Raw genomic sequence first — 24,799 nt, forward strand, 5'->3', positions numbered from 1 at the left:
TAATTAAAAATCTTCTCTCTCTTTTCTGACACATTTGTTTTAAAATTAAATCGTCAGTGAAAAATCGTGCAAATTATATCGTATAAATTATTAATATGAAGAAAACGAGATATAAAAAACAAATACAAATAAAATAAATGATATAAATTTATTAAACAAATAGAGATACGATTTCTTTCTACTTTCTCTGTCGAAAAAATATCTTATATATCTTATGTCTTTTTATTTAATTAACTAATACTACATTGTATAATATTTAACATACGTGTTTGTGTGTATGTATAGTTATTATTGTATTTTGTGTTACTGTAATGGATTAGATAGTTGGAATTATTAACACTGACATGTGCATGGATGTGAAATTGTTTTGTTAATTTTTGGATGAGATTATTGGTGTTTTTTATGTTTTTCGTGGATGGATAAAAATTTTCTTTGAATGAATTTATTTGTATATATGTCTGTATGTAGAATGTATGTGTGTATGTATATAATGTAAGTATGTATGTATGTATATATATTTACATACTGTTATATAATTTTATACTCTAATATATATATTATAAATTAATTTCTTCAAATTAATCGATGGTGACAGATTATAATTGCTTTTAGTGTGTTTGCACACACACACACACACACACACACATACACACACACATATACATGAGATTATAAAAAATCGTATCAATTTAGCAGCGAGCCAATCTTATTATTTAAAAATATTTATACAAACTTTATAAAATATCGATGAAGAGAAAAAATTACGTTTGTTTTTTTATAGTATGTCTTAAAATCATCAGATCTGTTCTTTTAATGGCAAATTCTTTGATTAATTTGAAAATAATTTTTCCTTATTAAAAATATTAGGAGCAATTTTTGAGTTATAAAATTTTTAAAAAGATAGGTTTTTCGCAAAGTGAACTTTATAGAGTAAACTATATTTTTCAATTAATTTCAGGTGAAATTTTATTTTATTAGACTTTTAATTTAAAGTTTACACTTGTAAAAGACATAAAGATGGAAAATTTATTAAAACACACGATATTTTTGTTAAAAAACATCTATTATAAGAACATTCGATGATTTTGGGATTTATATGTACAATGGAAATTATGAGATCACAAAGAATAAGTATATGTAAATATTTTTGTGTTAATTGTTTCCAAAATTCTTTTATTTTTTTTATTTTTGGCGGATTACATATATAAAACATAAACATTTCTTATTGTAAAATTTTAATAGTGTTTGTTACGTAAAAGAAAAAAGATTATTATATTCTAGGATTATTTGATTTATTTATAATTAAAATATTATTTAATTAAACATTTTATATGAAGTTATATATCATATACAGGGTGAGCCATTTTAATCAACGCACGTAAATATCTCGTAAGATGGAAAAAAATGTTTCGAACAAAAGTTTTTTTACTATAAGGGGAACATAAAATGGTGTTATTTTTTTGTCCTTGTATAATCATTTAAAGGTCACGTAAAGGTCACCTTCAATTTCTTAAATGGAACCTGCTATTTTTCATTATATATTCTTATAGTTTATCTAAAGAGCTTTCCAAAATCCTATAATAATGTTGTTTGATGAAGTACTTTTCAAATTATAAAAGTTTGAAGTTTTTTTTTACAATTTTTTGGCTTAAAATGTAAAATATCTTGTAAAATGTTCAGTTTAAATCAATGACATCATCTTATATCTCCCTCATAGTCAAAAAACTTTTGTTTGATACATTTTTTCCATCTTGCTTACTATACGAGTTATTTACGGACGTTGATTAAAATGACTCACTCTGTATAAATGTAAATAAAATTATAAATTGTAACAATGTTTTTAAAAATCTTTCTTGAATATGTGTTTATTAAATTTTAATTAAATTTGTAAATGCAATTAATATTTAACAAAAATAATACTGTTTGATCAAATTTATTGTAATTAAATAAAAATTTAATAAGAGATTAAATAAAAATCTAATAAAATTAACAATTTTTTAATAGTAGTTCTAATAAAAAGTATTGTTATAGTAAGGAAAGGCTATGTTAAAAATAATAAATTTTTATATTGAATTGATTTTTGATAGGAACAGGACAGACTTTCGAACAGAGATCGGTCTAGCAGAGAAGCTGAGCAAGAGAGACAGTGGAAACAACTGCAAGCTTTACGTCAGCATCAAGCTCAAATGCAGCAGCAAGTTATCATTGAGCAACGTGTGCACGGTACATCTGGTATAAAATTTTATACAGCTTAATTATTTTTTCATCATGAGAAAATTATCCTACGTAAAAACTTAAAAAAAAATTAAATTAAATTCAAGTAAACAAAGAAATTTTTTTTTAAATTTTATATGATTTTATTGCGATTTTTTTATGAATAAAAACACAAAAATTAATTTATTAATTCATTGAAAAATAAGTAAATTGATAAATTTTTCGCTTTAATTTGAAATATTGTTATTGAGTTATCATTTATGTAAAAAAAAAAATTTTTATTGAGTTCTAAAATTTTTATATCTTTTCTCTTTTGTTAAAAGCGATTGCCAGAGTACAAAGACAGATCAGCGAAGAAAACACACCCCAACTGAGCGGTGATATTGCTTCTGGACTGACAACACAATTACAAGTTTCCACGGCACAAGTAAGTATCATAATCTATTTAATCAGCTTTTTAAAATAATTGGGATTTAATGTGTAAAAAATGGCTTTTTTGTGATATTTGGGATTTTGTGTAAAATGTATTTTTTATATTATTTTAACATTTTATTTGTTACTATGTTATGAAAGATTAAGGCTCCTGGATACTTGCCGTGGAACTCCGAATTTCGACGGTAGCAACATCAGGCGGATTATAGTTCTGTCTCTTTCTCTAAGCGAGAAATGACAGCCCGAAAGATTCTTGCGTGGCATTTCGTTATTATTCGTTTTACGCTAGTTTTATGACGTGTGGTGTATATGTGAAACCCATAAAAGACTTCGAAAACTAAGATTAGTGAGGAATTCTAATCGTGGAAAGAACATTTTCCACTTCTTTCGGTAGTGTCAAACCGTGTATTTTCCTGCATAATGAGGCTAACTGTGACGTTTATTTTAGAACTATTTATTAGTTGCCAAGAGGAAAAGATTGTTTTCGAAGTCTTTTAGGAGTGTACTAAATCAAACTAAAGTGTAGTTTTAGTCGAATATTTTTTATTTAGAAATGCCACGCAAGAATTCTTAGCGTAACATTTCTCGCCTCTGACGTCACAGTTAAATATGGCTGCGGCGACAATCCAGGAGCCTTAAAGAAAACTACTTTTTATATGGAAAAAAAAAATTCTAAAATTCTAAAATCATCTAAAAATCTGGAAAAGTTTGGTTCTAAATATCATCTTTGAAAAAAAAATTTGTTAACTAATTTTCTTATTATTTTATTTTTATTATTATTATTTTATTTTTTGTAAACTAATGTTATTTGCCAATCAATCAATATGACAACACCCTAAAATCTTGTTGCAGGACACGAGTCAGCTGACCTCTCTAGCCTCACCATCCCCAGGTTCGCGCAGCACTTTCGCGACGCCCTCGCTGAAGGCTCCGCGCGGCCTCACGCCTCAGTCTCCTCATCACCAGTCCATGGTACGGCTCCCGGGGGCGCAGACTCCTTGCCGTGGGGTGCGTCCGGGGTTTCCCCAGCCGCCGTCCCCGTTCTCGCCGCAGGCGCCGCAGTCGCCCCACGATTTCCCTCAGTCTCCCGCGTCCTCTCAGCCTTCTCAGGAGCCCCATTTCCAGCGGCAGTTCGAGGGCAACGTCGGCTCGACTCCCGCGTCTCCCTACTCGTCGCCCCAGACCCCAGGTACACCTCGCGCCTCGGTGTTCAATCCGCCGCGACCCCCCGTTTACGCTCCCCCGCCACCTTCTCCCGCAACCTCGCGCACTCCCGATCCTTACAGCCAACCGCCTGCCACTCCCACGTCTGCTTCTCCGGCGTCCGGCTACCCGTCGCCAAGGAGTTCCGAGCCTCGTACGCCTCAGGAGCAAGAGGTGACCTTCGGACAGCAGGGACCGGAGGTTAATAGACAGCTGAGGGATCTGCTGCAGAGGCAACAGTTCACCAAGAAAATCGAGGGAGTTGGTACCGGTAATTGGAGCCAAGGTATTTAGTCTTAATATATACAGGGTGGTTCAAAAGTCCAGCAACGGTCAATTATCTCCGAAAATAGTGATTTTTTAAAAAAATGTTAAATAAGTTGTAGCGCTCAAAATAAGGCACTTGATAGTGGCCTTGATTTTGATCTAGGGGTCAAATTTAGAGGTCATTTCAAGGTCAACTTAATTTTTTTAATGGAATCCTTATTTTCTATTCTATATTTCTGTAGCTTATCTCGAGAGCATTCCAAAACACTATAATAAAACGTTTTTCTATTAAGTACTTTTCGAGTTATAAAGGTTTGAAGCTAACAATTTTTTGACATAAAATGCTTTTAAAAAAAAGTATATGGGATATTACATACATCTTTTTTAAAGCAACTATGTGTTTTCTTTACACAAGTTGATTTATTGTGTAAAATTAAAAATAGATGCATATTATGTTATTTTTACATCTTTCTTTATTTTTATTTTTCTTTTTAATAATTTAACATTTAAGTTCAATTAACATAACAGCAATATGTTGAATTAACACATGAATGTGTTAAATATTTAACACCAAACGAGAACCGTTTTTAACAAGAAAACAAATTTTCCTACTGTGTATAAGTCAGTTTCAAATTTAATTAAAACAAAATTTTTAGATGGACAGAATAATACAGAGAACAACCAACACTTTGAGGCAAGTCATGTGCCGCTTCAGCAACATCCTCAAATACCGAGCAATACTAGTGAAGGCACATTCAGACATCCGCTTCCGCCAGGCATCATCAGGCCCAGATTGCCCATTCAGCCGAACGTTTTAATCAGGAATTCCATTGGTAATAACAGAGTTTGCGATATTTTATTCTTATATACTATTTGTATATCCTATGTAGAAATGATTTTAAAAAAGTTAATTTTATTATTAATTTTTCAATATAGTCAATTTGATTTTTATATGAAACTTTATTCGAATCCAGGAATAAGCCCAAGACATCCTGTAGCAGCAAATATTCAGAGTTCGATCGACCATCGTTCGAAAATGTTGCTGCAAAATAGGCCCCAAGTACCCACCAATATATCGCAACAGCATTTTCAAGGAACTCAAAACCTGCAAACGCGAATGCCAATCGTGAGAAATGCCATTCCCGAGCCCTATGATATTTTACAGCAACAGCAGAGACAATTTACAGGTAAATTAAGGGAATTTTCAGAGGAAAAATATTTTTCTAACACGTTAAAAAAATTTGCTATTTTACAAGATTTAGACACACATTTTATATTTATCACTCTTTTATTTCATTTTAGATTAAGTAAATGATTTCTAAGACAAAAACTCAGGATTTTTACATTCCAAATTCAAAGTCTATAAACTAGCATAGTATTTCTTACAATATTTTTATAAGTTTTATAAATTTAATAATATTAAATGTGAAGACACTTTTGATGAAAGTTTTGGCGATTTTAAGTTGTAATATTTTTTTATTAGATTAGTTTTAGCGTTTTATAATTTGTAATCTGATATGTTGAAATATTTAAATTTTAATATTTCAATATTTGAATTATTAATTATGATATTTTAAATAATATTTTAACAAACTAAAAAAATTGTTTAGACGCAAATCAAGCGCAGAATTTGAATCAACGGATTGTGCGGACGACGCCGGACAATTTGAATCAAAGTATTCGCATGTTGAATACAGTCCCGGTCCGCGCACCTCTCATTCCTACAACAATGAGCGACACCCCAGGAGTAGCGACTACTTCAGAGGCGTCCGAGATCCCCGATAACGTCACGGCCGAGCTGGAGAAGCTAGAGCAGGAAGGCGCCGGACCGATGGTTGAGGTCGAGGGCGTCAGTGCAATATTAGGAGATTTGGCAGACGACGACGACGAACTGCTTGGTAAGTCGTATGTTATGTAGCAAATGAAAAATCTTATACAGGGTGTATCATTTTAATTGATCCCTCCATTCAAAAATACAAACTTTTTTATTTTTAATCGTCGAAAATGTATATAATTATGCAATTAGCAGCTGTATATTTTTTCTTGAAAATAACTGTTTTTTTTTACATTGATTTATTTCTTTTATTATTTTATACATGAAAGTATTGAGGTAAGATTATCGAAAAATGAATATTTTATGAGATATATATATATGTAATAGTTTACATATTTTAGTGTCAAATTAAAGTATATAAAATATCTCGTAAACTATTTATTTTTTACTATTTTACATTTATAACTTTATGTCAAAAATTGCGAGGAATTGATTTATACAAAAAAAAAAAATTATAATTGTTCCATAAAAAAAAAAACATAAATGACCTTCAAATAACCTTGAAAAGGCGTCCTTCGGGGAAAAAGTCTGTGGTGCCATTTTTTGTCCCCCTTCAAATAAGAAAGATTAAAATTGACATTCTGTATGAAATTGTATAAATAAATCGTAGCAAAGTTTAAAAATAATGAATTAATAAAAACTGAATTGAAATGAGTAAAAAAATGGAAATTAATTATTTTGTTTATTTTTGAAGCTGAAATGGGAGCGGACTTCAATATCCTGGAATACGCTGATCCCGAGTTAGGCACGATTACGGGCGGGGAAAAGACCAACATTCTCGATATAGATCTCGAGCAGGTCGAAGTCGAGCCCAAGGACGAGAAGCAGAAGAAGGAGACCAAAGATGAGGATCAGAAACCGGAAATTGCCGCTCCGTCCGCCGAGATACCCACCGGCGATTCCTGCGCGACGAGCACCAGTTTGACTTTGACGGAAAATTCCAACGTGCCGACGATAACGTCGACGCAGGCGACGTCGCAGGCCATTCAGGTGATGCAGCAACAGATGCATCAGCACGTGCAACAGGCAGCGGCGATGGGTCGGCCGATGCCACCGGGGACGAAATTATTGTCCCCTGACGGGGCAGTGGGAGTGGTGACTCTCACGAATACGGTAAACGTGAGTTATCCTACGAATCCATCATTTCCCGGACATCAGCAGAGAATCTCGCAAACACAAGGTAAGTGATTGAAGACATGTAATTAAAATATACTTTGGATCTTATGCACACCAAAAATTGTATACTTATTATTATTAATATATCCTATATTATATATAATATTAGTTTTAAAAAATAATCATTTTTCCTCATGATTTTAAATTAGACAAATTCTTATAGAGAGTTTCTTCTCTATAAAATGCATTTTTTTTATTTCGATATCTCACTTTTTAATCATGTTCGGAAGGATTTTAATACAGAGTTATTAACTTTTTAACTATTTAACTAATTATTACCCAACCCTGAATTTTTGGCTGTAAACTGGTGTATTTATGATATAATAAATAAAAACGTTTACCTCTTTATAATTAGTCTATCTCTCTTATCGCAGTCTCACAGCAACAACGATTGGCAAGCATGCGAGTGGCAGGAGTACCAAATAGACTGGCCGTACACATGGTCGCCCCTCGAATGTCGCTTGCTCCGTCACATCCTCCTCCGCCACCTCCGTATCCGGGACCGCCACCTCCGTATCCTGGACCAATACAGGTAAGCGCTAAATTCTTACATTAATTATATTTTTTTTAAATTTGTGCTTTAATATTTAATGTTATATAAAAATATTATTTGAAAAAGTTATTTAAAAGATTTATGAATTAAAAAAAATTATATTTGTGAATTTTTTTAATTTGTGAATTAAATTTACTGAAGTATTATTCTATTATTATTGTATTTTTTAAAGATAATTAAGTATATAATTTATGAAAAACATTTTACAAATTATACACGTACATAACACAATATACATATTCATATACATATTTTAAAAAGAATAATGATTTATGAAATAAAAATCCCATAAAAAATCGAAAATGACGGATAAAATATCGAAATAACTTTGCTGACGATGTTGATGATCTAATGCTATAATAAACCTATTGATGACACTTATTTAATTATTATAACATGGTTTGCAAGATGTATAATTAATAAAATGCTTCATGATTGCATGTATAATATTTGTGTCAGTCAATATTTCAGGTTTGCTAAATTTGTTTCAAAAATATTTTGCGCGGTTGTTGCAGTTTTTTCAGACTATACACAAAGTAATGTTGCACAGTTTGTTATTTATATACATACAGTCGAACGAGAAAAATAAAATAATGTATTTTTACACTGATGATGATAATTATTCATATTGTACAAATTAAAGTTTATTTAATAATAGTAATTTTATTTAAAAACATATTTCGAAATTATTAATATTTACGAGAATTTTTATTATGAGATATATTATGTGAAATATACAAACATAGATTATTTAAGTAATATATGTTTTTATTATATATATTTTTTCACACATTAATAGAATTATTTTTTAATAAAATAATATTTTTTATATTTTATCTAGTTATAATGTGATCAGAAAGCGAAACCAAAATTTGTTGTGATTGTAGCTAAACAATATTAACACTTTCAGTGCCAAAAAGAATGTATTTTAAATTATAAATAATTACAACATTTTTTTTATTACAAACAAATGTAGTTTATAATAAATAGTGTTTGGTCTCAAATAGATCTTGCAATTACAAGAGAAATTTTATTAATATATGTGTTATTACAATAACTGAATAACACATCCAATTTAATATTAGGTATATTTTTTTATTTTAATATATCCTTTCATTCTAATATAGCTTGTTTACAATGTTCTTCTTTCATAACAATTGTCATAAACATAAAATAACGTGGAAATTTTTTAATTAAATTATTTATTAGTAAAAAAGAACTATTTTTTAAATAAAACATTATCTGAACAGGGATATTTTTTTATTTTATAAATATGTATATACATATATATTAATAAAAAATCAAATGTATTTAAAAAAGGCCAACTTATCGAGCAATATTTAAGATGTTGTATCCACTTAAAATTTATTCCATAAACAATATATTAAAATTACAAAAAAATCTTCCATAAACGTTTCAACCGCACGCGGTCTTCCTCAGTAACAATGTTAAGTACTTTATAATTCTTACAAAAGATACATCATAATATTCTTAAAATTACTAATAGTCCATTCCTTCGAGTCGAGAATTTATACGAAATTTATGCGTGTTACAATTTGTCATATTTAATTTATAAAAGTATTTGCCGTGATGTGATCTTATGCTGTTAGTCAGATCTCGTAAATTATTTCTTCGTTTTTAAGCGAGAAATTCTTAATATCCATAGGCGCTGTGATTCATAAATAAATAACGATTAACATGTCTACTAATAGATAAAAAGTCCTTACATAAATTTATTATGCTTACTTTATGTCGCCTCTTTTCACAGTTTTAACACAGTTTGTTTTTTAAAATTGAAAATATTATAAAAAGAGAAAACCAACAGTCTAACAAGACACCTCATTTTGAACTATATTTAATCGCAAATTATGTGTGTTTATATACGATCGGATAGATATGCCTAAACTGTTGATGTCCTATTTGTCTTATTATTATTTTATTTTTGCTAATTCTAAAATATAATAGGACTCGCTAAGTAACTCAGTGTCTTTATTTAAATTTAATTCATTTTTTTGTTCTTTAATATGTAACATCTCTGAGATGAGTCTTTTGTGATACTTAATTTCCTTGTCCATAATCAATACATTATCTCAGTTGAATGTATGGTGTTTTTTTTTATATGTTCAGAAATTACCGAGTGTCTCGACTCGAAGGAACGGACTATTAGTAATTTTAAGAATATTATGATGTATTTTTTGTAAGAATTATAAAGTACTTAACATTGTTATACTGAGGAAGGCCGCGTGCGGTTGAAACGTTTATGGAAGGTTTTTTTGTAATTTTAATATATTGTTTATGGAATAAATTTTAAGTGGATACAACATCTTAAATATTGCTCGATAAGTTGGCCTTTTTTGAATACATTTGTTGTTTTATACGATACACGAGCAAATAGAAATTTTAATTGATATTTAATAAAAAATTTATTAATATTTTCTTTGCAATTTAATGGGTTGTTCAGAGAAATTTCAATATACGGGGTATCTCATTTTAAATGAGCCAGGCAAACATCCAGGCAAAAAATATGAAAGATATGGAAAAATATTTCATACAAATGTTTTATTTTATTCAAAGAGAGATATAAGATACACTATTAATGTGACCTTGGATAATCATTTGAAGGTCATTTTTAATTTCTTAAATGGAAAAAATTCCTATATTTTTCAATGCATGTTTTTTTAGCTTATCATAAGAGCTAGTCGTGCAAAAGATCCTGGGTTTATTAAAATTGATTAAACGTTTCGGCCTGCATTAAGCCATCTTCAGCAATAAATTACACTGTAAACAATAAATTACTTAAAATACGGTTGACATTAGTTTTGAATTTGTTTTTATATAAAGATTTTATTAATATTACGTACGTCTAAGGTGGTAGCCGAAAAACAAGTTGATATTTTTATAAAACCGCTTCAATATTAAAAATTGTAATAGGTGATACTCTGTGAGAATTAATCTTATCGTATATATCGTATTAACTATAATAAAGTTTCTTTCGTTAAGTATTTTTCGAGTTATAAAGCTTGAAAAAGATACAGTATTTTTTGACATAAAATACAAAATATCTTGCAAAACATTCAGTTTTCGGTAATCTTATCTTAATACTTTTCTTTACAATTATTTTGTCTCTTATTTTATGCATAAAAGTATTAAGGTAAGATCAATGAAAACGAATTATTTTACAAGATATTTTGTATTTTATGTCAAAAAATACCGCAAATGTGTCAGACATTATCATTCGAAAAACACTGAATGAGAAAATATACATGGAAAAATAGAGGTTTCCATTAGAAAAATTAAAAATGACCTTTGTGTGACCTTCAAATGATTATTCAAGGTCATCTTGTGTCCCCTTTCAAAACCAAACGCACAACTTTCGTCTGAAATGTTTTCTATTTAAACTGGGATACCCTGTAAATCTTGCAAATACTCAAATGGTACTGAAAGGGTTGCGATAAAGAATATTGGCTGGTGTTTTTGGCCTGGGTGTGCAAGTTTGCAATATGCATTTGGTGTTGGTGCATGTGTCTAGATGGGGCTGTGCCCAGGTGGTGGTGGTAGTGGGCGAGGTATGATACGTCCCCCGGTCCATATAACGGGGCACCAGGTGCCGGTGACGGGCCCAGCGATGGGCTCCGTGGTGCCGCACCCTCACCGAAGACCCTTGCTTTTGCAGGTGAGCAAGATTCGGGTCATATCTCATTAATATTAAAATAGAACACAATTTTTTTTCAACCAAGTTTTATAAAAGGCTTATTTTTCTTTGTATGAAGTAAGAATTTTTTTAAAGCAATGTTTTGCTAATCATTTTCTATTATACAGGGTGTCCCATAAGAAATTACGTGTCAGGTTGTATACTCCTTAGAAAAACCTGGAAAATCATGGAATCCTCAGAGAATTTATTTCTAAGATTTGAGTATACATCCTGTGAAACTAATCAGCAATCATTTTTTAATGCATGCGGTTATTGAGAAAACAAAAATTGTGTTGAAAAGAAGAAAGTTTGCAATTTTTAATGGATATAAATAAAATGTTTGTATATTGGTTTATTTTATTGAAAAAAGTGTTAATAATCTTATATATAAGCTAATGATAAATATTTTCGAATTGCGCACTATTTGAATTTGTACAAAATTCTGTTCTTTTACGAAAATTCGTAAAAACTTTTTCTAACATGTCATTTTTAACGATCCTTTTAATAGCTACTATTAAATCCGCCACTGTTGAAAATATTTATCATTTTATGTGTTTTTATGTGAATATTAGCACTTTTTAAATTACTTTTTATTAATAAAATAAACTGGTATATAAAAATTTATTATTATCCATTAACTGCAGACTTTTCTCTTTCCAACACAATTTTTTTTCTCAATGCATGCATTAAAAAATGACAGCTGATTAGTTTCAGCAATTTCCTATGGAACACTCTGTTTAATAAAAAATAAAATTAAGACGAAAAATATATAATATTTATACATAATAAAAAAAAAGTTTAATTATATTATACAAAAAATAATATATTTTAAATAAAATAATATATGAAAGTAACAGAATGATAAATTAATTAAATAACATAGAAAGAATAATATTTACTTATTTGTTTAATTAATTGTGTTGTGAAATATTATATATACTGCTGGATATATTAAATACAATGTTTAATTGTATTATATCTTCTATCAGTATTATATCTCCTATTAATTAAAATTATTTAAACATTAAGTATTTGATTATATAATACTAATTGAATTAAAAAAAATATTTATATTGTATTATTTTGTGAATTATAGTTTTATTATCCTACTGTGAAAATGAAAACAAGTCATTAACACCTGCACTTTTTATTCCCTCTTCTCTATTTACTTTATTATAAAATTTGATGCACTTTTAAATATGTTTGCATGTAAGTATATTGCATGATATTAATTTTTATTAATATTGAGTAAGATTGCATTTTTACCAAAATTTGCTGAATTCTTTATTTCAAAGTAATATGATTTAGAATCGCTTCTTTTATGATTAAGTACATTATTAAATGTATTAAAAAATATGTTTTGCATGTATATGCGAGTGCGTGTGTATATACACTTATACAGGGTGTCCCATTTTAATGTCCCACTCTAAATAAGTTTTTTATTTTTTATTGTAGAAAAAAAATGTTTTAGACAAAAGTTGTATGGTTTCGAGGAGGACATAAGGTGGTGCTATTAGTTTGACCTTGAATAGTTGCTTGAGGGTCATTTGAAAGACCTTTAATTTCTTAAATGGAACCACCTACTTTTCATTACATATTCTTGTAGCTGACATCGAGAGCTTTCCAAAATACTATAATGAAACATTTTTATCTCAAGTACTTTTTGAGTTATAAGACAAGATCTCATCTCAAGGTGATCTTTACGTGACCTTCAAGTAACTATTCAAGGTCAAACTAATGGCACCATCTTATGTCCTCCTCGAAACCATACAACTTTTGTCTGAAACATTTTTTTCTACAATCAGAAATAAAAAACTTATTTGGGGTGGGACATTAAAATGGGATACCTTGTATATGTATATATGTATGTATGTATGTATAGATGTTTGTGTGTGTGAATGTGTATTACTAATTAAATCGTACATTAAAAAAAATTTGTTTTAAATATTTACATATAGTAGAAAAATTTCACTGCGTTAGAAATATTATTATTAATATAAACCTTAAATATATAAAATTGTATTTTTCTCAATTATCACATGTATTCTTTTTTGCACTCAACTTTTTTATATATGTATGTACACGTACACAATTTTACCTGACTTTGCAAACTGTTTGCGTCGCAATCTCAATTCCTGAATTCCGAAGTAGCATCCCTTATATCCGAAATCAACTTTGACTGGCAGCAGTCGTGTTCACAGGAACAGCCGTTGTTGTTAGCGGACTTGCTGCAGCAGGAGAGGCAGGAGCTTCAACAGCAGCAGGAAAAGCAGCAGCTTCAACAGCAGCAGCAGCAACAGCAGCAGCAACAAACTGAGAGTGCCGCCGGAGGTAGTCTTCTGAGCGACAGCGACTTCGAGAGGCTCAGAGCTGACGTTCTGGGCGCCACGTCGCCTCCCCAGAATATGGTGCCGGTGGCGAGGCCACCTTGCGTGGCGAGACAGGCGTCTTCAGGATCCGACACCAATTGGCAGCAGGGTACTGTGGCTGCTGCTGTGACTACTGATGGGACAGCAAAGTTGACGGCCCAAGTGGGAGCGAGACAGCCAATCGCTACTCAGACCCCGCCTGAGTGTTAGTAGTCTCCCATTATCTGGGTTTCTCGATTCGTTGCACTAGTTTAGATTTTTTAATTTTTTTAGCCAATTTTTACGTCAGACAAAGTGTTTTTTTAATAGATTTTTGCTGAAAATTGATTGTGTTTTGCTTCCTCATAGAGGAAGCTTTGTTTTTATGAAAAAAAGATTTTTTCAGATTTTTATGCCAATGTGTTCAAAATATTCCTAAACATCGAAAAATCACATTTTTTAAAAATATGTGTATGTACGAGCATGTGCCTACTTATTTTTTTTTTAATTTAAATATCTCAAAAAGTATTTTACTTACAACGCTCTAATTTGACATACAAGTAAAACAACGCAACGCTTTTATTTACTGTCATGTTTATAAAAATTTGTACAATGTTTTAAATTTTAATGCAATTTAAATTTTTCAAAAAATGTTTGTGGTTGCTCTAACTTCCCTAAATTTTAAGAAATGATAATTTTTTTTTATATTAATAGACTAATATTAAAGGATATTTGGTATTGAATTTGGCGATCATTGGTGAAACGGTTCAATTTTTATCAAATTTTTATGAAATTCTTTTTTTAGAAATGTATGTGGTTCTTTCTTCCGTGAATTTTGAGATACTAGACTAAATATTTTTATATAAATAGAGTATCTTTAATGATGTTTGGTATTTAATTTGACGAGGATTAATGAAAAGGGTTTTTCTTTATTTAAATTTTTAATTTAAAAAAATATATATATATATCATTAAAGAATGATTGATTTTGAATTTGGTGTGAATTAAAGAATATGAATTTTTTAATTGTAAATTTTCGAATTTTAAAATATTATGAATATATTAGCATAGAAATCTTAAAAAAATTGTTTTATGTTGTCATATGTTGTAGCTTAGAACTTGCTGAACAAAAGATGTAGCTTCAAAGTTAAATAGTTACTGAGTGACAGCCAGTTAAACAACTCGTAGATCTCAAATTTTTCGTATTTGACTGGCTGTAAATTAGTAAAACAGTTATTTTGAAAACCTAACATGCTGGTGAAAATTGACATTGTTTTTAGTGTCCAAAAATTTATAACATTTTGTTTGTTTTAAAAAATGAAAGAGAAAAATATATTTTTGTGTGATTTATAAATTGCATTTTTAATGATAAAAAATTATTAAGAATAGAAAAAGTGAATTACACAAGTATATAGACACAATTGTATTTTAATTTAATATTCTCCAATACATATATTTAATATTCTGTCTTAAAAAATTAGATTATTGATATATTATTTGATGTTAATATTTATAATGAAAAAACTTCATAAATATATGAGATTTATTCCTCCTTAAAAATACTATTTTTTTTTTTAATTTATTTTAAAACTGTGTTATTTATTTAGCGAGGGTACTTACGTTCAACGTGCAGCAGTTACCAGCACCACCAGTTCCCCCAGAAAATATAGTCAATGAACAAGATCGACAGATGCAATTGCAGTATGAGCACTGGCTTAGTAGTCAAGATCAAATATTGAAGCAACAGTTACATTTTTACGAAACAGAAATCCAAAAACTCCGCAAAATAAGAAAGGTAAATAAAAATTAATTAATTTCTCTATATTAAGTAAATAAATATTTTTACACACATATAATACTGAATCCGTTTTAACTAATCACATGTAATTTTTCACCCTTTCCAGTCTCTCAATAGCAAGCAACGCCAGCTTCGAAAATCCGGCAACGAGTTGACAGAAGCGGACTCTGCCGAGCTGCAACGGGTCACCAGTGAGCAGGCTATTTTACAGAAACACTTGGATCAAGCGCGAAAGCAAGGTCGCCAACACAACATGACGATTCAGGAATATCAAAGCAAGCAGCAGCAACGGCAGGCTCATTCCCAATCGAGCGAACCCTGTTCTCCGCTGATGTCGCCTTCTCAACATTCCCCGATGCATTCTCCAGCGGCTTTAGTTTCTCAGAGCCCTGGTCCCAATATGATTCAACATTCACCGGCGACTCCGTCAATCGTGCAACACAGTCCAGGTACACCGTTGCTTCAGCACAGTCCGGGTAATTCTCAGTCGACCAATCTGGGAACAATGTCACCTCACAACGTTCAGCAACAGTCGCCGAGAATTGGCACTCCTCACTCTCAAGGCGACGAGAGTCCCTTCAGTCCCGGACCGATGCCTTCTCCGGGTTTATGTAATCCCAACACTACGCGGATGACATCGCCACAACACAGAGCCATCATCGGCGGAAGATTAGCAACCTCTCCCGGTGCCTTTACGCCAGAAACGCGAAATCCGCAACAAATGATGGCCGATCAGAGCATAGTATCAAGAGTTCACACTTTGGCGCAGAGATTCGTCAGGCCGCCTGAGGGAGTGGCGCAGAGAAGGGGTAGGCATTGTTTACAGTCCTCAACCAGGGCAGCAACAGTTGCTGAGTCAGCAGCATCAGCAATTATTGCAGAGGCAGCAAATTATTCAGCAGCAACAACAACATGAAAATGTTGCTCAGGATCAGGGACAGGGCGTCATTGCGCGAGGGACGTTGCAGCGGCAACAGGTTTTCACTCAGCAACAGCAACACGAAAGCATTTCTCGACAACAAATTCTTCAGCAGCAGCAACAACAGAGTGATATTTCTCAGGATGGACAGAATATCGTTACTCAACGAAACTTGCAGAATATAGCTCAACAACAACAGAGGCAGATTCTTCAACAACAGCAGCAATCAAATGATGTTTCTCAAGAAGGACATAATGCTGTTGCTCAAAGGAATTTACAAATGGCTCGGCAACAAATTATTCAGCAGCAGCAACAACAACAAGAAGGAATTTCTCAGGATGGGCAGAACATTATTGTTCAAAGATCGATGCAAATAACTCAGCAAAGACAAATTCTTCAACAAACCGAAAATGTTGTTCAGGAAGGACAGAATTCTATTAGTCAAAGACCACTGCAAATGGTTCCACAGCCACGACAAGTCCTTCAGCAACAGAGCGATATTATTTCTCAAGAAGGACAGACTGTTGTTACTCAAAGAAATTTACATCTGATGCAGCAACGACAGCAGATTCTCCAACAACAAATTGTTCAACAACACGAAGTAATTCCTCAAGGTATTTCTCCAGAAGGGCAAAGTTCCATAGGGCAAAGAACAATGCAAATGGCGCAGCAACGACAGCAAATTTTTCAGCAACAGCAGCAGCAGCAGCAACAACAAGAAGATACTTCTCAAGAAATACAAAATGTTCAAGCTCAAAGAAATTTGCAAATAGTGCAACAACGACAAATTCTTCAACAACAGCAGCACGAAGGGATTGCACAGACTATTTCTCAAGACGGACAAAACGTTATTCAAAGAACATTACAAATGACACAGCAACGTCAGCAGATTCTTCAACAACACGAAAACATTCCTCAGGATGGGCAGAGTGTTGTTGCTCAAAGAAATTTGCAAATGGCTCAGCAACGACAACAAACCCTTCAACAGCAGCAACAAATTCTTCAACAACAGCAACAACAAATTCAGCAGCAACACGAGGATGTTTCTCAAGACACGCAAAGCACTATTGCTCAGAGATCACTGCAAATGGTTCAGCAACGACAAATTATTCAGCAACAACACGAGACTGTTTCTCAGATTATTTCTCAAGAGGGACAAAATTCTATTGCTCAAAGATCATTGCAATTGGCTCAACAACGACAACATATAATTCAACAACAGCAACGATTTTTGCAGATGCAACAGCAACAGCAACAAAAACCGCCTAACTCGCCAATGATGTCTCAACCAGCTAGTTCTCCAAGTCCGCAGCTTCATCAACAACTTCAACAAGGTTATGGCCAACCTCCGAGCTCACCCATGGTGCAGCAGGTGACGATGGGATCTCCGATGCTTCAGCAGCAACTGAATCCGATTTCGCAGCCTCCCAGTCCGATGAACAGGATTTCGCCGATGCTTCACGGCGGTCATCATCATTCTTCAACAACAAATCAACCGCCTAGCTCACCTATGATGCCTAGAAGTCCTATGGTAGCCGGATCTCCCATGCAAATGCAACGAAGACAATCTACAGGAAGCAGTCCGGCTATGCCAGATAGACCGCAAAGTGTGGAAAATCCTGGAACACCAAGAACGCCTCACACACCTCACAATTTTATTCAACAAAGTGCTAATTTACCCACGACTTCGAGCGATCAAATGCAAATTCTTCAAGATTCATCGTCTTTAGCAGAAAATTCTAGAGGTGGAGGAAACTCCAATAATTCTTTAAATCCAATTCCCTTTCCTAATTTTGGCAAGTCTGGGTACTTTAAATTAGGATTAAGAGGTGGCTCGCCAGGTTATCAGGAACGAGTTTTTTCATTGGAAAATACTGCTAAGAATAATAGTAAAGATCAGAATAAGTGCGCAAAACCGAAGCCATTTTTCGGAAGATTTGGATACTTTAAGTTGGGTCTAAGAGGTGGTTCGCCGATGTGGTCGAGCAAAGCGGAGAGCAGCAAAAGCGGCAAGGAGTCGGAAATGTCTCAGGCGAAGAGGGATCAACCAGGCGGAAGAGAAGCCGAACACTTCTGTGAATCGGAAAACCGCCAGAATTGGCTCGTTGGTTTGCGCCGATTACAACGATTTCGACGATGATTCGCACACTCCGCCTGCAGGCCTCGCCGACGACCTTGGAGGTGAAACCGACTGGTCAAAACCCTTCCTTGATCTCTTCGACCTTGGACACCGAACCTTTGGAAAGTCCTGGCGTGAAATTGGAGCAGCTTGCAGACACGACGGATTACGATGACGATAAAACCATAGTGAACACCGAGGTAACCTTGAGCTCCGTGGCGCAACGGGACAGCGACGACATCACTGTAATTGAACAGTTCGGCGACTCGGAGCTCGTTATTTCGGATGTCATTTCGGGAAGTCTGGAAGGAGATATGCAGGAAGAATATATTCTCTTCGAACCTGAAATGGTCGATCTTTCCACCGATAGCAACGATTCGCTTTGCCACGCTTTAGTAAACGACGCCGGTCAAGGTCACGATCTGGTGCAGATCCTGGAGATTGAAAATCCCGAGTCGCAATCTGCGGAGGAACCGATTCTGAGCGACGAAGACCTAATTTCGTCTCATCTGAGGAACAAGAAGGGTCTCAGACTCGATATAGTGAGGACCTTGCAAGCTGGAAAGAAGCTAGTCGCCGTTACCGAGGATACTCCAGAATCTCCGGATCAAGAAGAGCTCCGAGTGAATCCTTCCCCGGGTTCTTACTTGGACCAGTCTCTCGATCAAGAGCTCATGGTGTCCTTGGTAAATGAATCTGAGGTGGTTATCATCGACCCCACGACCAAATCTCCTGAAGACAATCTCTCCAAAGGATCGGGCGACGAGGACGCTGAGAAGATTGATTCCAACCTGCAAACTGACGTTTCCAAGGATAATACAGCCAACGAAAGCTCGAAAGACGACCAGAGTAAGTTGAAGCAAAACAAGAGTCCCACTAACTTCATTTTTTCCGATAATAAACCTTTTCATAACAAAATTTCGATCTCAACTGTGCATCAAACGAGTATTAGTACGATCACGATTTCAACTTCGGCGCACTCTGCGATCTCTTCAAGTTCGAATATGATTCTGGCTTCTATCAGTTCCGATTCTCAACCGAGTCGACTCTCAGTTCGGCCGATTGCGGCGGAAACGAAAACGATAGGTCTGTTTGATCCGAAGGAAACTCCTTCAAGCTCCTTCAGCAGTCAGAAAGACTTCGCGAGCATCGTGGAGGACGCGAAAATCGCTGCGAAACTCAGTCAAACCGCGATGGCCTCCAAACCTCAGCAAGGTAAACTGGATCTGAAAGTCGGGATGATATCTTCGGGAAAGCCTTTGATAACTTCCTTGAATTTACCGAGCGGCAAAACGGAATCTCTGAGCAATCCTACGAAATTAGTCTTGAGTGTGCAGCCGACTTCCGTTACGCTGTTGACCCCGAAGATGTCGATTCCGGATTTGCCGAAGAAGGAGAGTAACGTGAAAAGCAAGGAAAGACAAGTGGAAGATCAGCGAGCTGAAATGAAGAAGGAAGAGGAAGAAGTGGACGGTAAGATGAAGAACGAGAGCAAGTCTTCAGAATCGATTGCTGAAGAGAAGAAAACCGACCCGCTGAATACCACGGACGAGCTCGAGAGCATGCTGGAAGCTATTCACAATCCTGCGGAAAATGCCGAGAATAAAAACGATACCCCGACGACAACCCTAAAAAGGATGTCGCCCGTCACCGATGACTTGTCGCTTGTGAACATCTTGGAAAACGATTCCGAATTGGTGGATAACGATAAGGAACAGATGTTATCGGGTTCCGAGGCGCAAAAGGGTGCCGGCAAACCGAAAGAAGCTGAAAAGAATGTTGAAGAGGTTAATAATGACAAAACTATTCTTTCCAATGAGAAGGCCAATCAGAAAGAATTATGCAGGAGTGAAGTGGAAAGTTCGAAACCATATCTTCAGCATTGTCTGAGCGAGGAGAAGACTTTGATGGAGGAATCGTCGGATGATATTCTAGATATGTTGCACAACATCATCTCCTCGAAGCCGGAAATGGCTAACAGCGGCGAACTAAAGTCAAGTAGTCTTATCTACCAGATGCCAACTCCGCTTGACACTTTGCCCTTGAACATCCTTCAGGACTCGTTGATCGAAGAAAATCTGGAGAGTGATCAACTTACCTCGAGCGAAGCTAAAAGTCAAGCGAAGGACCAGAGTTCCGAAATGAAGAAGAGTCCTCCAGTGACGAGCGGTCCGGCTTCTTCTTCCACTTTAGTAGTCAGCACTGTAGCGCAATTGCAGAAGAGTACGACGACGGTTCCCCATCTGTCGCCACTCTCGAAGCCAACCGAACTGACTTCCAACGTAGCGAACGTGTCCCATCAGCTGAGGACCTTGCTGTCGTCCTTGCAAAGCAATACGGTGAACCAACCTGGAATAATTGCGATGGTGTCTTCGGAGAAGCCTGGAAACGTTTCGTCCGCTTCTAGCATCCTGTCGACTCTAAATTCGCCCAATATTGTCGCCCAAAGCGGAGTCTCGATCTTGGCGAGGTCGGATCAAGGTTCGCCCGCAGCTCAGTACGCTGAATAACGTTATTAAAGACTCAGAATTGGCCATGAAAGAGGCGTTAAAGGACTCCAGTGGAATGGTTACGAAGATCAGCAACGGCGAGCAGGTCTTCAGGGTAACCTCTTCGGCTACAACTATCCAGTCCACGACGGTCTCCAATCTTTCCAGCACCACTTCCGTGGTGATAACCACCAGAACCACGACTTCGAGCTCCAGCTCGAACGCCATGTTAACTGCCATGCTACAGGCCAACACTATTTCGTTAAACACCTCAGTAGCTGGTCACGGTAGAAATAACCCGGTGCCAACTCAGTCTGTTAATCGTTGTAACTCCGTGCTGCCGTCAACCTCGATACAACGCTCGCAGAGTTTTCAGGCGATTCTCCAGGTCACTTCAGGATGTTCCACACCCGCTCGAATGCAAATGAACACCAATTCGGCCGTAACCAGCCCGATGCAGATCGGCATCGTGCCGCCTTTAGCGATCTCTAGCAGAGTCTCCGGGACCCCTAGCATCCTTCAAACGACCTTGTCGCAAGCTTCGAACCATCTTTTGACCCCTAATCAAAGTCAGTACAAATCTTCCGATCTTCTACCCATTGATAACAAAAATACCGATCCTGAAAATCAATCCGCGACTTTGGCAAAGGATCCTGAAGAGTCCAAAGTACAGGAGAAGAGAGAAGCGGATCCCACCAAGGATGATAGCTCGTTGAGATCGGAGGATTCCCAAAATGTATTATTGAAACAGCTGTTGCAGAAAACGGTCTCAGGGCCGCAAGGGCCCCTGCCAATAGTTTCTTCATTTGCGGAACAACTGGATCCGCCATCTGACGGCCGGGTGCTGCCTGAGTTGCAAAACGAGACATCAATGTCGAAACCACCCATGGTAAACAAACAAGTTCTTACGAGGGAAACTTCCTTTCTGTCGCATTCGGTACCGCACATGAAGATCCAAACTTCACCAGTGACCAAGGAAGAACCTCCCAAACCTTCTCCCCCGATATCCACCTCGATTCCGATAACGTCGCAAAGAAGCCACCCGGAAAGCTTAAAGCAACAAACCACAAAATTAATTCCCACTTTGTCGGGAAGCTCCGTAGTGACTTCCTCAGCAAGTCCTTTGGTGAAACAGTCGGTCTCCTCGACGGTACCGACGGGGGCGTCTCCGGACGTTTCCACGAATCAGCAAGAGACCCTCGGGAAGCCGGGGACCAACGTTGACGAAGAGCCCCCGACGCCGCAACGTGTTCCTGGTCCCGTTCCGAAGGTTAGTTTGCCGAGTCAACCATTGGTGACCTCCGGGATGACCCCGAAGACCGTTCAGCCGCCGATAAGCAATAGCTCCAGCAATGTTCCCGGGCCGCAGACCCCGCAACCAGGAGGCCAGCAGGTTCAGAGTCAGATCCAGGTCTCGCAGAAACCAATAGTGGCCCAACAAGTTCCTTCCTCGACTCCCTCCGTTCATCCACAGTCTGTTCAACAAGTGCCTCAACTCAGCCACGGAACTATCGCGGGGCCACCACTGGCTAACGCCGTCTCGGTTCCTGCTGCAGCTCCGTCGGGTTCCAAGATAGTGCCTTTGGTCGAGGTGAAGAAGGAGATGGGCCTCGAGGAGGTTCTAACCGTTGCTGCTGGCACGACTGGCGCGACCAGCCACTTGCAAACCGATACCAAAGATTTTCTTACTGCCAAAGAGGAGCTCGTGGACAGCGCGATAGACGATAAAACTGGTGAGGATGACATGGTTGTTAACATTCAAGTTTTTTTTCAAGGACACTCGACCGCATTTTGTCAATTTTTTCTGTTTTTTTTAATTATCTATTTATTATAAAATATAATAAAAAAATATAATTAAAAAAATAAAAAATTTTTTTATATTTATATTCATCTTTTATGCGCTTTTCAGACCAGAAGAAGATGAAGAGAAGGCAATACCAGCAGAAGCGAAAGCAGAGCCAGGGAAAGGACGCTATGACGGCGCCCCAGAAGAAACGTTCCCGTAAGGTCTCGCGCCTCGACGAGGATTACGAGACGTTTATGGAGAACTTGATGACGCAGTTACGTCAGCTGCAACCGATGGTAGTGCTGGAGCCTCAGCTGGGTCGCAATTACGGGGTGTGTCCGATCTTGGGATGCGGGGACCTCGCCAAGATTGGAAGTCAGAAGGATTATAACGCGAGAGTTGGCGACTTGATCGGAAGTTACGGATCGGCCAGTTTGGCCGGAATTTCCGATCATTATAATACGCAGCCTTTTGGAGAATTGAATCCTCTGTCGCCTCAGCAGCCCTTGTCCACGCAGAGAGGATTTTACGAGCAGGAATTCCCGCCCTTGAAGCTCGATGATTGTGAGCAACCATTTATTTTATTACAAATATTTATGATATACAGGGTTGGACAAGTTAATGATTTTTTAAAACTAACAAAGTTAAATTAAAAATTGGTTATTTATTTAAAATTAATTTAGTTAAGTTAAAAGTTGCATATACAAAAATTAACTCAGTTAAAGTTAATTTTTCAAAACATTATTTATATTAAATTAGAATTTTGTTTGTTAATTCTTTTAAAATTTATAATAAATAACAAAGAAATTGTGATTTTTATGTAGAAATATATTTTTTGGTAATTACAATTGATGGCAAATGAACATAAAAATTAATAATACTTTAATTTAAAAATAATACGTTTATAACTTATAAAAAAACAATAATGATATTAAGAGATAAAAAAATTAATTTAGGAAAAAAGTTAATATGTTTAAGATCAAAAATAACTAATTGAAGTTAAAAATGAGTACATTTTAAATTAACTAAGCTAAGTTAAAAGTTATTAACTTTTAACTAATTAACCAGTTATTACCCAACTCTGATAATATAAAATAAATATTCTATAATAAGCATATTACATATATATTAATTAAAGATGCTTTTTTAGCTGATGACAAGAAGGAGACTATGGCGGCAAATCGCGATGTAGACTCTCCTGATACCATCGTGAGCTCGTCCTCGCCTGAATGTGTTATACCAGAATTTATGCACCATTTTCCCGGACTGCGACTGATCGAGGAAGAATCCGACGAGGAGGCAGACTGGTTGAAACGCGTGTCACCTGTTATACCTTTGATCTCACCAATTCCGATCAGGTTGAAACCTACTTACGCGAAAGACGCAACTAAACAACAAGACAAAGAGAACTTTGGAATACCCAAGTATGCACATTTATTTATTTTTATTATTATTATTAGACATATTCAGGGTGGACAGAATAAAGCGTTACGAATTTTTATCTCCAAAAATATTGTTTCTAGAGAAAAAAAGTTTTACATAAAAGGATTGTAGGATTTCGAGGGGAAAAAAAATTGGCGCTATTTTTTCCTAAAGGGCGATTTGCATGTTATGTTTTTAAATGGAATTACCATATTTTTTTACATTAATGGATTCCTTGTAATATTCTGCATAAAAGTTACAGGGATAGAATGGTCAGAAAATGAAAAATTTGTGAGATATTTCATACTTAAGTTTATAATCTTACTAAACTATGAAATATTTCGTAAATTATTCACTTTTCAATTCTATTCTTATAACTTTTTATGCAGAATATTGCAAGGCATCGATTTACTTAAAAAAATATGGTGGTTTTATTTAAAAAAAAACATAAGTGACCTTTAAATGACCTTGAAAATCGCCCTTTAGAAAAAAGTCAGTAGCCCCAACCTTTTTTCCCTATTTTTGAAAATAAAAGTTTGCAACGCCTTA

At 35.1% G+C, this 24,799-nt stretch overlaps 1 protein-coding gene across 1 annotated transcript in view; it reads left to right on the forward strand.

Annotated features, from left to right (window-relative positions):
• The window catches only part of LOC114937742 (uncharacterized), a 59,786-nt gene that overhangs the window by 28,163 nt on the left and 6,824 nt on the right, over nt 1-24,799 (forward strand). Inside the window, 18 exon segments of the mRNA XM_085486434.1 lie at nt 2,088-2,223; nt 2,538-2,641; nt 3,499-4,135; nt 4,773-4,949; nt 5,091-5,303; nt 5,727-6,014; nt 6,645-7,130; nt 7,501-7,658; nt 11,209-11,352; nt 13,557-13,944; nt 15,325-15,512; nt 15,622-16,326; nt 16,328-18,484; nt 18,486-18,590; nt 18,592-21,036; nt 21,038-22,775; nt 22,952-23,392; nt 23,979-24,252. Of these exon segments, the coding sequence (XP_085342560.1) occupies nt 2,088-2,223; nt 2,538-2,641; nt 3,499-4,135; nt 4,773-4,949; nt 5,091-5,303; nt 5,727-6,014; nt 6,645-7,130; nt 7,501-7,658; nt 11,209-11,352; nt 13,557-13,944; nt 15,325-15,512; nt 15,622-16,326; nt 16,328-18,484; nt 18,486-18,590; nt 18,592-21,036; nt 21,038-22,775; nt 22,952-23,392; nt 23,979-24,252 (10,784 nt within the window).

The sequence above is a fragment of the Nylanderia fulva genome, unplaced genomic scaffold (assembly GCF_048542155.1).
Source record: "Nylanderia fulva isolate GAGA-0341 unplaced genomic scaffold, ASM4854215v1 Scaffold43, whole genome shotgun sequence".
Lineage (NCBI taxonomy): Eukaryota > Metazoa > Arthropoda > Insecta > Hymenoptera > Formicidae > Nylanderia > Nylanderia fulva.